This window comes from Mesocricetus auratus, unplaced genomic scaffold (assembly GCF_017639785.1).
Source record: "Mesocricetus auratus isolate SY011 unplaced genomic scaffold, BCM_Maur_2.0 Super-Scaffold_100011, whole genome shotgun sequence".
In the NCBI taxonomy this organism is placed as follows: domain Eukaryota; kingdom Metazoa; phylum Chordata; class Mammalia; order Rodentia; family Cricetidae; genus Mesocricetus; species Mesocricetus auratus.
This window is the reverse complement of record NW_024429195.1, coordinates 30,392,562-30,408,069: the sequence shown is the minus strand read 5'-3', so window position 1 is coordinate 30,408,069 and position 15,508 is coordinate 30,392,562. Positions and strand designations below refer to the sequence as shown.

The 15,508-nt window shown below is 45.5% G+C and overlaps 1 protein-coding gene across 1 annotated transcript in view; it reads left to right on the top strand.

Moving 5' to 3' along the window:
* The window catches only part of Usp13 (ubiquitin specific peptidase 13), a 103,965-nt gene that overhangs the window by 58,186 nt on the left and 30,271 nt on the right, over window positions 1-15,508 (top strand). The window contains exons 9-13 of the mRNA XM_005069725.4: window positions 616-687; window positions 1,016-1,109; window positions 9,607-9,732; window positions 10,632-10,785; window positions 13,803-13,977. Of these exons, the coding sequence (XP_005069782.1) occupies window positions 616-687; window positions 1,016-1,109; window positions 9,607-9,732; window positions 10,632-10,785; window positions 13,803-13,977 (621 nt within the window). The remainder of the gene's footprint in view (window positions 1-615; window positions 688-1,015; window positions 1,110-9,606; window positions 9,733-10,631; window positions 10,786-13,802; window positions 13,978-15,508) is intronic.

Sequence of the window (15,508 nt, the reverse complement as noted above, 5' to 3'; positions counted from 1 at the left end):
TCTGGCAAAATCCCATAATCAGGTTATTGTTGATGTTAGGCTGTAATGGTCTATTATGGAGGATGGGAACTTCCAATAGTATAATAGAGCAAAATTCACAGGTAAAACCAAAAATAATAGATTCAGTTAAGGAAGGACAGAATAGGAAGCCCACAGTTGAGCCAGGCATAGAGTGTGAGGTCTGCCCTTCATGTTGACTGAAGAAGGCTGTTAGTCACCTTACCTGTTTTTTGCAGAACAGGGTCTTAATGTGGAGCACAAGTAGGTCTTGAACTTGCAGCCCTCTTGCTTTAACCTCCCCATTTGCTGGGTACCATTTGTTTTTGAAGTGGTGATTATGGTGACATGGTTTCTGATGTGTCAGAATGGCATGGGGGGCTTTTGGGAGAATACTAAATGTTAGGCTTGTGTCTCAGGTGAGGAGGTAGGCACATCTGAAGGGTGCTGTTTCACAGAGCCTCTGGGGAGGGTGAAACCTGCCGATGGATTTGGGGATGGCTCATGAGTATGCTGTGGAGGGAGGAACTCAAAAGCCTTAGCTCGGGAGGGTGTCTGTAGAGCTACAGCTTTCTTCTGTTGTCCTGTTTCTGTGGTGACTGTCCTGTTGTCTCCTAGGTATGTAGGAAACCTCCCTAGGATATTTGACTACTCGCCATTAGATCCAACGCAGGACTTCAACACTCAGATGTAAGTGCCCAACACTGTGCTTTCAGTTTCGGGTGGGGTGTTCGCATTGGTTACTGCTGAGTTGAAGGCAATTCCCTTTTCTTCTTTATTTTCTGTATTTTTAAGTGTTCTAGAATGTGTGTGTGTTGCCTTTATAAGAAGAGATTAATAAAGTTGTAAAGTACTGAGGAAACTTTGAGAGTGGAGTCAGAATCAAGCAGAGGCAAAAACCAAGCTGTTTGTGAGGAATCCGCATAGAGAGCAGCCCCTCCAAGGACTCATGGGTGACCTTCACATCTCTGTGGGAAACAGCAGTGGCCTGTTTATTGTTTGTCTCTCTCCCGGCTAGGACTAAATTGGGGCACGGCCTTCTCTCTGGCCAATACTCGAAGCCTCCCATGAAATCCGAGCTCATTGAGCAGGTGATGAAGGAGGAGAACAAGGTAGGTGTCCCTGTGTGTCATGCTGACATGAATATGGGTGGGACTTTGGTCAGCAATGTGGGGTTCCTGTGTTGGCAACAGGCTGCTGTAAATTCAGTGATCTGTCAAGGTAGCTGTGAGTGGGTGCTTTGTCCTTGTGTTCCTAAAAACAACAGGAAGGAAATAGCATCAGTTCCACTGAGTCGGGTCACACATGGTGATTTGTGCCCTCACTTATGGTTTTCTTAAGGCAGAGCTGGGATTGGAGGCATGAAGCATAAAACCTGCCCCTCTCTTATCCAGTCTGGGCCTCTCAGTGTTTGTCTTAAGCTCCAGATGTTCTTGCTAGGTCCCCTTGTCTCCCACCTCCCATTTCTTCCTCCCCACTCCCTCACCGCTGCCCTTTCTTCCGTTTAGATGGAGTTTCCCTATGTGGGCCAGCATTGTATAACTTTTTCTTCAGAGATAAGAAAAGAATGCACTCACTGAGGGTAGGGCCACAGTAACAGTTTTCCTAAGTCTGGTTTGGTGGAACCAATGACTTTCTTGGAGAGTACTTGGAGGAGCACGGATGAGGGATGGCTGACAGGAGTGTGGCTTCCTCAAAGGTGGTACACCCCAGAATGGACAATGACTCAGAAGGCAGCATTTGCAGACAGCTCTGCTGAAGAGTTTCCTTTCCCTCAGAATTGTTCATTGCTTATGCACCTTAAGGAGGGTCTTGTAAGTCTCGAACCTTCCTGAGTCTTGTAAGTTTCCTGAACTTCCTTAGTGTATGATCTCTTGAGAGAATGTTTCAACTGGGATAAAGTATTAGTATCGCTACAACAGATTTGAACCCTTGCTCCTCCTGCTTCAGCTTCCACAATCCTTGCTACAAATTCTCTTCTGTTACACCACAGCACATGGTTTTTTCACCTTCTCCTCAGAGCCCAGGATTAAGAGTTTCTGTTAAGTTCTTGCTGGTGGAAAGTTAGTGAATGGTTTCCCAGCATGCTCAGCTAGGGAAAGTCAGTTGGGTGCTTGCTGTGCTAATAGGTAGACTAAGTGAATGACGCGTTCAATGGATCTCTGTGGGCATACTGGGTTGCTATCTCCTCCCAGGCTTCACTGTTACATAGCCCCAAGGGCACTGCTTCCAGCCTGCTTCTTCCGAATGGTGGGTGCCCTTGGCAGTGCACAGTCTGTGTAGACAGCGTCAGCATGCCTCACACTGATGCCACAAATGTCCTGAGTGAAACTCAGACCCACTTTCCACCCTGCTGTCTCTTCAGAGTACCCCGTGTTCACCTGTACACTGTAGTGCTCAGGCCTGTTCCATGCTGGGTCTCAAGTGTTTGACCTCTGTCTCCCCAGTTAGGTCAACTATCCTTACTTAACTGATGTGGTAATTTAAGAGCAGGAGTGGAAAGTGAGTTCATACTTGGTCATATGGAGCCGGCTGCTGGCAGAAGCGGGCAAACAAGAGAAGGGGGATGTGAAGGGGGGGAGTATATCCACATAGGTGTCTGGATGGGGATGGGGAAGTATGCCAGGAAGAGGGTAGGGAGGGAACAGATGTTTCTGCCTAGAGAGCCCAGGAGAGTCCAGAGGGGTGAGACAGAGGAGAGCACACCTCAGGTTGTCTTGTAATCCAGCATTGCAAGATAATGGCTACAAATCCACCAGGACATGGGGGATCCTCACCGGGGACACATGAGGTAGGGGGATGGGAGGGTGCTGGGGGGGGAGTGTGTTTGGGTTATGGGATCACCAGGTTTTTTCTCTCTCTAGCTTCCATGAAACTTTGAAGGAGTGATGGTTGACAAAAACAAAATTGTGTTTTGATCTCATTATTCTGGGATGTTGTTTATGTTGTGCAAGGCCTTGAGAAGCTCTGTGGGGGTGGCCTTACCTTGTCTGCTGGAGACAAGGGACCTGGTCTGGCAGGGCTGTGCAACTGCAGGCAGATCTTCACGCCCTATACCACCCTGACAGAAGCCAGCCACTCTCCTGGATTCTTCCCTCCCAATAAATCTCTTGAATGAAGTTTGGGTGAGACCTTCTTTTGCTGGAGCAGAGATGAGCCTGGGTAGAGCAGAGCAGAGCAGGACTGTAACACTTTTCACTGGGGTAAACCTTGCTCTGGAGAGCTGAAGTTGTTTCACTCTCGGAGGGGATGGGGGCAATGGAGCTGAAGTGTAACAACTTCACCAGGGAAACTTCTGCTGGAACAGAGCTGATACACTAGGGAAGCCTTTCCTGAAGCAAGGCTGTCAGCTGCTATGCTTACTGTGACCTATGGTATTCCTTGGCTCCTGAGTGCCAGAATGCCTTTCCATCAGAGCTGTAACACTCAGTATTCCTTTTCTCCTGAGTGCCATAATCCATCCCTGTTCATCACATCAGATCTGTCAAAACACTTTCAGTATCCCCATCTGTCCTTCAGCTGGTCCAGTTGCTGTTATCACCAGCCAGGCAGGTCGGAGCCCCTACTCTGTCTGGGTGAGGTACGACTGGCCTTACTTGGGCTGCATTGGACTGACTATGTTTTCATGGTTCATGCATAATATCTAATTCCTAGCCTCTCAGTGGCAGCTGGAGCCCATTGACAGCCCTCCAGCACAAGGAAAGACATGATTCCCAGCTGACTCCAATCCCTGTGACTTGTGACCTATTTAATGCTCCTGTCATTTGGGTTTGTGACCCATGGTCTAGATGACTTAGAAAACACTTCCCTACAGTGTAGAACTAGGACCCAGTGATCCAGAAGAAAGAACCCTAAAGGGTTTGGGGTGTTTAATTTGTAGAGTGTTGGCCTAACATGCATGAAGCCCTGCATAGACTGGGTGTGGTGGTACAGGGCTGTAATCCCATCACTAAGTGTCGTTGTTCTTGAGGAGGTGCGACCTGGGAGAATGGAGCTGATAAATGAGCAGACTAAAGTCTCACGCAATAGATATCTTTATTCAGAGCATCAGACAGTTTATACTCTGAGGACTAAGGAAAATCACGAGTAAAGCTCATGAGTTCAAACTATATACAATCACAAAGACAGACCACACATGGCAAAAACATGTCTTTCCATAGAGGCATATAAAGGATCATTCAAACATTTAATTGAAAAAAAAAAACAACAGTAAGCAATAATGAATAATCTGAAGTAAACTCACTCCTATTTGCTATACCTGGGAGGAACAGGAAAACACATTCCAAGAACAATTCCTTGTTTTGAGGAAATGAGGTTATGTTTTCTTGGGGTTTTCTCGAAAGCTCTCAGAATTCTCACATGACTCCATTGCTGGACCGTGTTCTTACAACAAAGGAGGTGGAGGCAGAGCGATCATAAATTGAACAGTCATAGTGAGCTCAAGGCCAACCCAGCCTAAATGGTGGACTTCTCTTTCTCACCACCCAGTTCCCAAATAACCACACAGACACTTGTTATTAATTATAAATGCTTGGCCAATAGCTCAGGCTTGTTACTCTATAACTTTACATTTTAAGTTAACCCGTATTTCTTATCTACACTCTGTCATGTGGCTGGGTACATTTTCTTAGTACAGCAAGTTCATTTCCTTATCTCTGTGTCTGGAGAATCTGTGATCTCTCCCCTTCTTTGAGATGTTTTTTGCCTGCAAGTCCCACCTAACCAGTACCACCCCTAGTCAGTTCTTTATTAACCCAGTCACATATATTCATATAGTAATATATAGTCATAAAATATAAAGGAATATTCCACAGCCTTGCCTAAAAAAAAAGTTAAAAAGAATAAAACCCTGGCCATAAGTAGCAGCACTGTGTTCCCTGGCGGTAGAGAAAAGGTCTTGTCTTGGGGCTGGGGGTGGGAGTAGTTTTTGGCTCAACACTAATGTGACTGCTGTGACATTTAGGATAGAACAGGAACTGAGCATATGTTTTGTTTTGTGGTCCTGGGCATGTTGATTTTAAGCAGTTTTTCAAATAGACTAGTAGCCCACAGCAGAGCTCTTTATTTACTTATAGTGACAGTGCAGGGAATTACTCTCTGCCAACAGCTCACATCACATCATGCTTTCTGGGGGCCAGGCTCTTCCTGGGTGTAAGCAGAAATCCTTGCAGAAAGGTCTTGCAAAGGAAGAATGCTGTGGACGTGGAAACTGACCCAGGCCATCTGGTGCCTGTGCAGCTGCTGTTGACAGCTGTTGACAGCGTTTGCTTGGGTGGGACATTTCCAGTATGTACATTACCTGTGAGCTGTATGACAGACTAGGCTTTTCACTTCACCTCTGCCTCTTGTCTTGTGTCTTGGCTCTTTCATGATAGGTACACATCCTGATGTTAAATCATCTGCTACAGACCAAGGGGAATCCTAGATTTTTAGTAACGTCTTGGTTAATAAACCATTTCATCTATAGAAAAGATTCCCAGTGTTTTAGTTACATTTTCTATTGATGTGTTAAAACTCCATGACCAATAGGAACTTGGGGAGGAAAGGGTTTATTTTGTCTTACACTTCCAGGTAACAGTCCGTCACAGAGGGAATTAAACAGGGCAGGAACCTGAAGGCAGGAGCTGATGCAGAGACCATGGAGGAACAATGCTTAACTGGCTTGCTCATAGTTTGCTCCACCTGCTCCACCCCAGGACCACCTGCCAAGGGGTGGCACCACTCAAAATGGGCTTGGTACTCCCATTATTAATCACTAATTGAGAAAATGCCTAGTCTACAGGCTTTCCTATGGGCCATTCTTATAGAGGCATTTTCTCAACCATATTTTACTCTTCTCAGATATGTCTAAGTTTATGTCACATTGACAAAAAGCAACAATCACTCCCAGTATTTTAATTTCTTTAAAAGAAGATTTTGTAGGGGTGTGTGTGTGTGTGTGTGTGTGAGAGAGAGAGAGAGAGAGACAGACAGACAGACAGAGTCAGAGATAGACAGATATGTGTGCAGATGCCAGTGAAAGACCCCCCCAGAGTGGGGAGACCCTCACTCAAGTCTCGGGATAAGCCGACGCCCCAATAATTCAAGAGAGACTGTTCTTGATGCAAGCACACGAGGTTTATTCGGGGGAACCAGTGCACTGGGGCCAAGCTCTTAACCCTCACAGGGGCAGAGGAGTTCGACCCCCAGTAGCTGCAGTCAGGGGGCTTTAAAGGGGAAAAACCATAAAGAATGGGGGAGTTAGGTAAACATCACAAAGGATGAAGAAGTTAAATGATAGCAGGAAGGTTATAGGTTATCTCAAGCAAGCATTCTTTGGGCTTTGTACAGTTAAACATGGAGCAGGAATGTGGTGAGCTAGTTCCTGGATCAGGGAGTGTTATCTTTTAAGCTTATCACCTCTTTCTCAGGAGAGGGCAGAAGGACAAGTTACTCTGTGATGGGCTAGTTGCTAGGGGTCTAAAAATGTTGAGTTGGGGTCTCTCACCAGTGGAGGCCAGAAGAGGGTGTTTGGTTGCATGGAGCTGGAATTAGGTGGTTGTGAATGGCCCAATATGGGTGCTGGAAACTGAACCTGGGAAGATCACTAAGCACTTTTAACTGCTGAGTGTTTGGTTTGGGCTCTACCATGTCCTTAAGAATTTGTTCTTGATATTTGTTTATTTTACTTGTTTATTTATGCTGAGTATCACACTCAGATCCTTGTTTGAGCTGGACAAGTACTTTCAAACGATTTAAAGGTGGAAACCTTTCAGGATTTTCCCCATGCAAATAGCACGTTTGAAGTAGGTATACATCCTGAGAAATTGTGTCCAGGACAGTTTGATTCCCAAATTAAATAATTTTGGCACCATTGTGGGTTTTAGCATCACCCGAGGTAACCAGCGTCCTGTCACACTGAGGTGACAGGATTTTAGCTGTAAGCGTGGAGGTTGCTTTCTTTAATTTGTATTTACCCCTGGTGGGCAAATGTAATTCTTGTCTTTTTTTTTAAACATAAAACAAACCCCACCACATTTCATTGCACATATGCACAAGGCAGTAATGTTTCTAGTAAATGGAACTGTAGACACAGCCTTTCTCAAGGTTGCCTCCCTCCACCATGTTGAGTTGTTATAACTAAGACCTGCCAGCTCTGTGATGGACTGGGCTGTCACTTCTCGCCTCTGCCTCTTGCCTTGTATCTGGGCTCTTTCCTGATAGGTACACATCCTGAGGTTCAATCATCTGCTACCGATCGAGGGAAACCCTAGGTTTGTAGTAATGTCTTGGTTAACTAACCATTTCATCTACAAAAAAAGATTCCCAGTGTTACAACTTCAATCTGGTTGTTTTAACCCAGAGGATAAGGCGGGGGAGGAGGAAAGACTGCCTAGGATTCAGTGTTAGCACTTTCACGGTTGGGCTTGAAGTATGGCTGTTGGAGAATGAGGCTGCCAGCAGGACTTGCCATTCATGTTAGTGTGGGCTGCTGTTATGTCACACGCTGAATTGTTCCTGTCATATTAGTTACTCAGAGCGATCATTCTAACAGTTCTTCCTCCAAATACTGTACAGTGCTGAAACTGACCAGCAACTGTCTTGAAAATGTGTGTGTTGGGACTGGTTGAGCTGAGTCTATGGTCAGAAATGTCTTCAGGCATTGCTCTGATATGCCCGAAGCTGCATCTAGCTCATGGCTTCCTGATTAATTGAAACACTGGACCCTGGAGTGTACACTGGCCGTGTGACAGCATGACGTTAGCTGAAGATGACCATGCAACTTTAGATCCTCCTGCATCTGGGAGAGGCTGGGCACTGGAGTCCTCTCTCTAATTCTAGCTGGTCTGTTTTTCTCTTGTTGATGGAGAAAGAAGTACAGTACCTTAGTCGTACCACAGGCTCCCTGGATGGTTGCTATTCTGGAGACTCTGGGTCACCTTTTTACAATGGGTGTGGTCAAGAGACAGCTTACAACAAAGATGGCAGGCCATGTTGTATCCTCTGTCCTCATTTTGTGTGCTAGGGCTGTAGTAACACTTAGGTGATGTCACTAGACCACTGTCAAATGGAAAATGTGACTTCATTAGCTCAATTCTTTAGGTTTTAGGATTTTTTTTGCTTTTTAGAAACTGTTGTATGCAGAATCCAGTTTATATGTATATGTTCATGTGTATGCATGTGTGTGTGTGTGCGTGTGCATGCAGATGGGCACATGTGTCTTTCTGTGCATTTAGTGGTCAGAGAACAACTTTGGATTGAGGGCTTGAGGAACAAACCACCAGGAGTCACATAAATAAGCCAGGAGGCAGCACTCACTTCTAGTCTCAGTTCTGGGGCGCAGAGCCAGGGTGACCCTTGATCCTTATTGGTTAGCAGCTTAGCTGGTGCATGAACTTCAGGTTTGATGAAAAATCCTGCCTCAAAAAATAAGGTGATGAGGTGACTGAGGAAGACAGCTGACATTGACCTCTGACCTCTATGTGGGTGCTCACATATGTGCGTACACATGAACATATACCTAAACTGAAAAAGAAAAGGAGAAAGAAAAAGATCAAAGTTGCATCCATGTGTAGAGAGAAAGCATAATGCGTTCCCACAAGCCTTGTGAGCACTGAAAGGCATCAGTGATCAACCTTTGCGAGAGCAGGTGTGTGCAGAGGCCAGCGACACAGGCTCCTCTGAAGCTGCCTGAAACCTGGGAACCAGTGCTGGGAACTGAACTCAGATCTTTTGGAAAAGCAGTTAGACAAGACCCACTTGTCATTCAGGCTATTTGCTGATTTATTCTTCCTTTTTTAATTTAGTGTTTTTATTTATATATTTATTTCATACAATATATTTTGTTCATAATCTTCCTCCTCCTCTAACACTTCTCTGATCCTTCCCACCTACCCAACTTCATGTTCTTTCTTCTTTCTCTAAAATAACAAAACAAAAAAGTCAAAGAAACAAACAAAAAAACCAGTAAGACAAAATTCCAAAGCACAACAAAACAGGAAGTCACTTAAAAACTCACCAACAAAACAAAACATGAACTTTGTTTCCCTTTGCCAACTACTCCTGGCCTGCCGAAGAGTGTTATTGATGTATCCAGTGATGTTCCATAGAAGAAAACTGATTTTTCTCTATCAGCAAGTATCATTGCAGACTTTGTTAGAGGTGGGGTCCTGTGTCCACCTTCCTCTCTCAGTGCTGGGATTCTATCTGGTTTGAACTTGTGCAGGTCCTGTGCATGCCACCACAGTCCCTGTGAGTTTGTATGTTCATCAGTCCTGTTGTGCCTGGAAGATGCTGTTCCTTTGGAGTCATACATCACTCCTGACTCCCACAATTTTCCTGCCTCCTCTTCTGTATAGATCCTTGAGCCTTGAAAGGAAGAATCTGATAATGACTTACCGTTTAGGACTGGGTGCTCTGTAAAGTTTCTCATTCTCTGCCATGGGCCAGTTGTGGGACTCTGGTAATTACCATCTACTGCAAGAAGCTTCTCTGGTGTGGGCTGAGTGATGCCTTTAGCTATGGGTATAGCATTATGTCACCAGGAGTCATTTTAGTACTGTTTACCTTTAGCAGAATAATAGTAGAAGGGTTTCACCTATAAAAGATAATTTTGTCTTTATACTCTAGCCTCAGCAGAATGGGATCTCTCCACGCATGTTCAAGGCCTTTGTCAGCAAGAGCCACCCAGAATTCTCCTCTAATAGACAACAAGATGCCCAGGAGTTTTTCTTGCACTTGGTCAATCTGGTAGAGGTAAGTCTTGAGAACATCCTGAAGGTTGGTCAGAAATGCACCAGCTCCCCTGGCGATGGCTTGATCAAATGCATCTTCTCCTTACATCACTGGGCCCCTTGGTGTCTGTCTCGGCTTTGTGCACTTGACGTGGTTGCCTCTTACATTCGGGTTCCAGATGCTGCTGGCTTTGTATGGCTTCTGTGCTGTGTGTGCTATGGGTGTGTTTGGTCTCTGGGCAGAGCCCGATGAGAGCCCATCCAGGTACTTGATACCCAGATACCACTCAAGTGATCTTGCTTCCAGTGTAGCAGAGCTGAATCCCATGGAAGCCTCGAAGAATCCAGCTTAAAACAAACAAAACACAACAGCAGCCTTTCCTCCTTGGTTACAAAAGTGTTCTTTATGGAAAAGGGAGGAAACCCAGAGGAGGAAATCAGAGCTGTCATAATAGCAACTGCTCCTTTGACATTGTAGCAGCTCCCCTTCAGTCATTTCCCAATCCCGCGAATTCTCTGTGTTGTGAGTAGTGGTTTCCCTTAGCCTGTTGGAAGGATGTTGCCATATCCTTCTGAATCCTAATGTAGCATGGTTTACTTATATATAGTTTACATTAAGATTCTCTATTTTACTAACTTATTTTCCTTCCTTCTTCTAATTCCACCCACATCCATCTGTCTTATATGGTTTTAATGACTTTGTAATATTACTTCACAGGTGAACTTGAGTTTATTTACCCAACCCCTCATTTTGGGACACTATATAAATCACAGTATCTTAGTCTGTTTGACTCTGATGTCCAGAAAAACATGCTCCATAAAGCAAGATCTTGATGCCAGAATCAGAGTTGACACCATGCTATTTCTTATTCATGATTTCATTCCCCTGCATCTGCTAACCTGATGCTATCTGACCTTCAGAGGAATCGAATTGGCTCAGAAAACCCAAGTGATGTTTTCCGGTTTTTGGTGGAAGAGCGCATTCAGTGTTGTCAGACCCGAAAGGTCCGCTACACAGAGAGGGTGGATTATCTGATGCAGTTACCTGTGGCCATGGAGGCAGCAACCAACAAAGGTAACATCCCAAAAGGGAAAAGAGCCACATTGTCTCCCTGTGGGGAGACCTGCACCAGAGATAGGTGCCCAGCCACTGGGGTGGGGCGTGATGTTTCACTAGGATGATGTGTTGGGTTTCACAGCCCTTCTCATGTTTTTCCAAGTTCCCATGCAACTGTCTGTGGAGGAGGCTGAATTTATCGTGGCAGGCTTTGTGGAGGAGCTATGGACAGGGGCTACTCTAGAACCCAGAAATGTGGCTCATGGTTAGCTGCTGTGGGCACAGTTGCGCTGCTTGTGGTGATGTGGGCGGGGTGCTCTCGTGCCATTGGTAATATGTTGTGGTATAAAGTTTGATGGAAACGCATCCTTGGGTATTAGAATTGTAATCAGCAATCTTGGGAAGCAACCACACTTTCTACCTGGTCTTTAAGGCAGGCCTCCTGAGAGTGTTCTCAGTATGATCTGATTCTTCCCAGGCAGAATGGTTGAACGCTATTCCTTACCGTTCATGTCTTAGAGAAGGAAAGGGCAAAATGGCTGGTGGATTGCACATTTTGGGGGTACTTGCCATTCTTGTAAAAATTCTTCTCCAAGTGCCTATTGCTACTTTTTGGGGGAGTTAATTTATTAGGATATTGGGAAGTGATGATTTGAGATAAAATTATTTCCATTGTCTATGCGTGCTTACAGCTTTAGACTGCATTTAGATTCTCGACATCGTCTGAGCTATGGGAGGCTGTGGAGTGTGTGCTTTGCTGCCTTTTGAGAGTAAGGGCTGTCTTAGTTACTTTTCCTCATGTTGCCACTAAGTGTCTGACAAAAGCCAGGGAAGGAGGAGGGGAGAGAAGGAGGAAGAGAGGGAGGAAGAGAAGGAAGAAGGGAGGGAGGGAGGCAGGGAGAGAGGAAGGAAGAGAGGGAGGGAGGGAGGAAAGGAGAGTTTATTTTGTGCCTAAATTAGAAGATATTAGAAGATAATAGTCCATGTGATAAGAAAGTCATGTTCCAGCTGGGAAGCAGAGGGAGGTGACTGCTTGTGTTCGGCTTTCTTCTTCTTCTTAGGAGTCAGGATGCTGATGGGGCTACTCATTTTTAGTGTGGCTCTTTCCACTCCAACGAAACTAACCAAGAGTCCCTCACAGGCATGGTCAGGGGCTAATAATCCAGATAATCCCTGATAGCTGTGCCTGGAGGCTTTACCCTAGATGATGGGAGGGTCTGTCAAGTTGCCAATCAACTGAGCCATCAGGAGGAACAATGGGTTTTCCTGGCTCACCTCACACTTAATATCTGCTCAGTTCTGTCATCCTCAGTGACAAAGAGTGTTCTGCAAAGTTAATGTTGATTTGAGAGTCTCGATGCAAAGGGAATTCACATGCTCTGTAGGAAGGTGTGTGTGTGTGTGTGTGTGTGTGTGTGTGTGTTCAGGGATGGTGAGGCAGAGAAACCTTTTTAAATGCAAACCGAGGAGAGCTGTACAGTAATGGGGCTAAGGGTTAGTAGGCGCAGCAGCACTCAGGCTGGGCAGGTGGCACTGCAGAGGCATCATCCATGCCAGGCTGTGGCTCAGATCCTCTTGTGAGAGTTCTTATTGTCAGGTAGAAACACAAGACCCTCCCCACCCCCTTTAACACTTGCTTTTCTTAGTTAGTTGGTAATAAATGGATCCCTTTGGATTTTAATAGCTTTCACAGTCCTGTGATCTCTGATTCCCTGTACTATATGAGTGGTGATCTCTTTAAGAAAGGAAAAGACATTTATAATTTAGTTTCTGGGTTTCTAGTAACATTTAGCATGTGTAGGTTAGATAGAAGTGCTATGCTGTAAACTGGCTGTGGACAAAGAAGGGGGCTTTAAAAGCTTTCTGGAGGGGTTTTAGGAAATGTGTATGTGCACAAGCCAATCTATCAGGAGGGAATTGTTGTTGTTGCTATTGTGAAACAATCAACCAGAAATGACAAAGTACCTGTGATATTTTAACTGCAGTTGGTGTCAAAATGGGAGCAGATCTCTGGTCCTAACGGGTCACCAGCACACCCTGCCCTGGGAGGGTTCTAGGCAGTGGACTGATTGGACGATGTTTCATCAGTGTTGGTTGTATTTCCATCACGGTGCTGGTGGATAAGGGCAGGCTTACACGCATACTCCCCTTGCCCCCATGCCATTGTGGAACGCATGACCACAATCGCAGTTGCTGCAGGAACCAAATCAGAAAGTACGTGACACCAAATCTGGCCATTGTCTGGAGCTCAGTTGACAGTCCTGATTTTATCTCTTTTCCTTGGCCATGTTATTTTCCAGACAATTTGAAGTTGGCAACAGCCCCCCCACACCCAAGTCCCCAGTCATTAGAAAAATCTGACCCCTTGCATGGATTTTACATCCCTTTGGGGCCTCATCTGTGTTTGTTGACCAGGTCTTTAAGCTTGCTAGTGATTAGTTTTGACCTTAGGACTCAGTTTCTTCATCAGGGAAATGAAGGGCCTGGGGAGAGGAGAGCCCTTGGCTCCCTGACAGCTGCAGAACTCTCTGGTGTGAAGTCTGTAGAAGAGTTGCACGTGGGTCACTGTAGGGTGGGAAAATGGAACAGCAGGTCCCCAAGTCATTAACGTCCCATGCATGATCTGATCTGGGCTCAATTCCCTCTTGTTGGTCTCAAAATGAAATAGCAAAAATAAACAAGAATAAAAAAAATGCAAGTAAGGCCGGGCAGTGGTGGCACACATCTTTATCCCAGCATTTGGGAGGCAGGGGCAGGTGGGGTCAGCCTGGTCTATAGAGTGAGTTCCAAGACAGCCCGGGGCTACACAGAGATACCCTTCCTCACAAAACCAAACAAGCAAACATAGAATTAAAAAGTGTTTCTGACTCCACACAGCCTGTCCGTCTTGTGAATGGTCTTTGGGCAGGCTTCTCAGGGATGGACAGACGGACAGGCAGTAACCTTGACCTACAAGGAAACATGCCACCCAAGGGGGTGTGACTCCTGCGTGGGAGAGGCTCATGACTGCAGGTTCTTTCCCTGCCCTTCCTCAGATGAGCTGATCTCCTATGAACTGATGAGAAGAGAAGCAGAAGCAAATCGAAGACCCCTTCCCGAGCTGGTGCGAGCCAAGATCCCATTCAGTGCCTGCCTTCAGGCCTTTGCTGAACCAGACAACGTGGAGGACTTCTGGAGCAGTGCCCTGCAGGCAAAGTCTGCAGGGGTGAAGTGAGTAGGGCTGGCTGTTAATGGGGAAAGAGGGACCTACTGAGATGGGGAGGGGGCTGACACAGGGGAGGGGGCTGGGTGTCCTGAGAGTCAGCAAATGCTGTTCGTGAGGGTGGGGTAGATTGTGATATACACCTATAGCTACCATTCACTTCACTCCATGAGCCAGACCAATAGGATAGTCCTGTGATTTGGGCTATGTGTTGGGTGGGGGAGTGTCCACCTCCTTTTTTATTCAAAGCAAAATTGTGGTTTATTCTGCAGTTGAAATTTGCCTTTTTTTCTTTTTTTTCTCTTGCCATGAGAGTAGGGTTGAGAAGCACCCTTACTCCCACATGGCAAGAATGATGACTGAAATCACAAAACTACTCATGGCAGCCTTCAACATGTAAATACCACTGCGTTGTCTTGTAATTTTACAGTTAAGATTTAGCATAGGTCTTGGTTGATTGTGTGCCTCTCAGGAGAGTCTTGGGCATGCCAGGTAGGCATGGGCATCTGCATGGTGAACCGATTCCGACCAGGTCAGGAGTTACCTCGTGTTCATATTTGTGAACTGGCTGCCATGTGCATGCAGTTTTTTTCTCCACTTAATGATTTGATACAGTCAGTCCTCGCTGACACTATTCATATTGCCACTTGAGTTGGGAAAATAGTTCTTACAGAGATGTAGAATAAATGGCTGCTGAAAGCTATGTTCATTCAGTTCTCCTTCTACCTTTTGAGAAGTCTGCTTTCTCCTTCTCTACACCCCCTCTCCGTGCTAGATATTAAACCCAGAAGTTCATAGATGCGGAACAAGCACGCTGTCAGTCAGCTATGTTCTTAGCTCCTGGAAGCTTGTCTGGGATTTTACTTCTTTGGCATGTTCTTTGACCTCCTCTTCAAGGGTGAGACTGAGGTCTGAGTTGACAGAGTGAAGAGTGCAGGGCTGTGGCAGCCTGCTTTCTTTTTTCTTTCAGTAGCCTGATTGGCAGGATAGCTGGCCGTCAGTTGCTGTCTGCAGAACCCTCAGGATCATGCTCTGATTCGTATCAGACTTCACATGCCAGAAACAGGAAAACGAAATGCCTTATTTCAAACACTAAGGGTTAGAGGTGCATCTCAGAGGTAGAGTGCCTGCTTGGTGTGTGTGAGGCCCTGAGTTTGATTTCCAGCACTATAGGAAAAACAAAACAAACTAAAACCAAAACAACAGCAACTCCAAAACCCAGTCTCCACATGCCTCAGAGAAAAACCGAAGTAACGAAACAAAATAAAACAAATCCCAGCAGAAGCCCCATTTTTATCAAGTTTCAGAAGGTCCACATTAAGATGAGGATTAGTAGCCATTCATTTTGTTATCAGCTGTCAGTCATTAGGTAAGTTTTGTTGCAGGGACTGCTGGCTGGTTATCAAAAACTTTAGAAGGCCAGCTTCTAAAAATGTTTGTTCAGAGTTCAAAAAAAGGAGCCACAAATGAGGGAAGGAACTAAAATCTGAGGGAAAGAAGAATTGATCCCCACACAATTGCTTCTCTGCATGTTCCTTT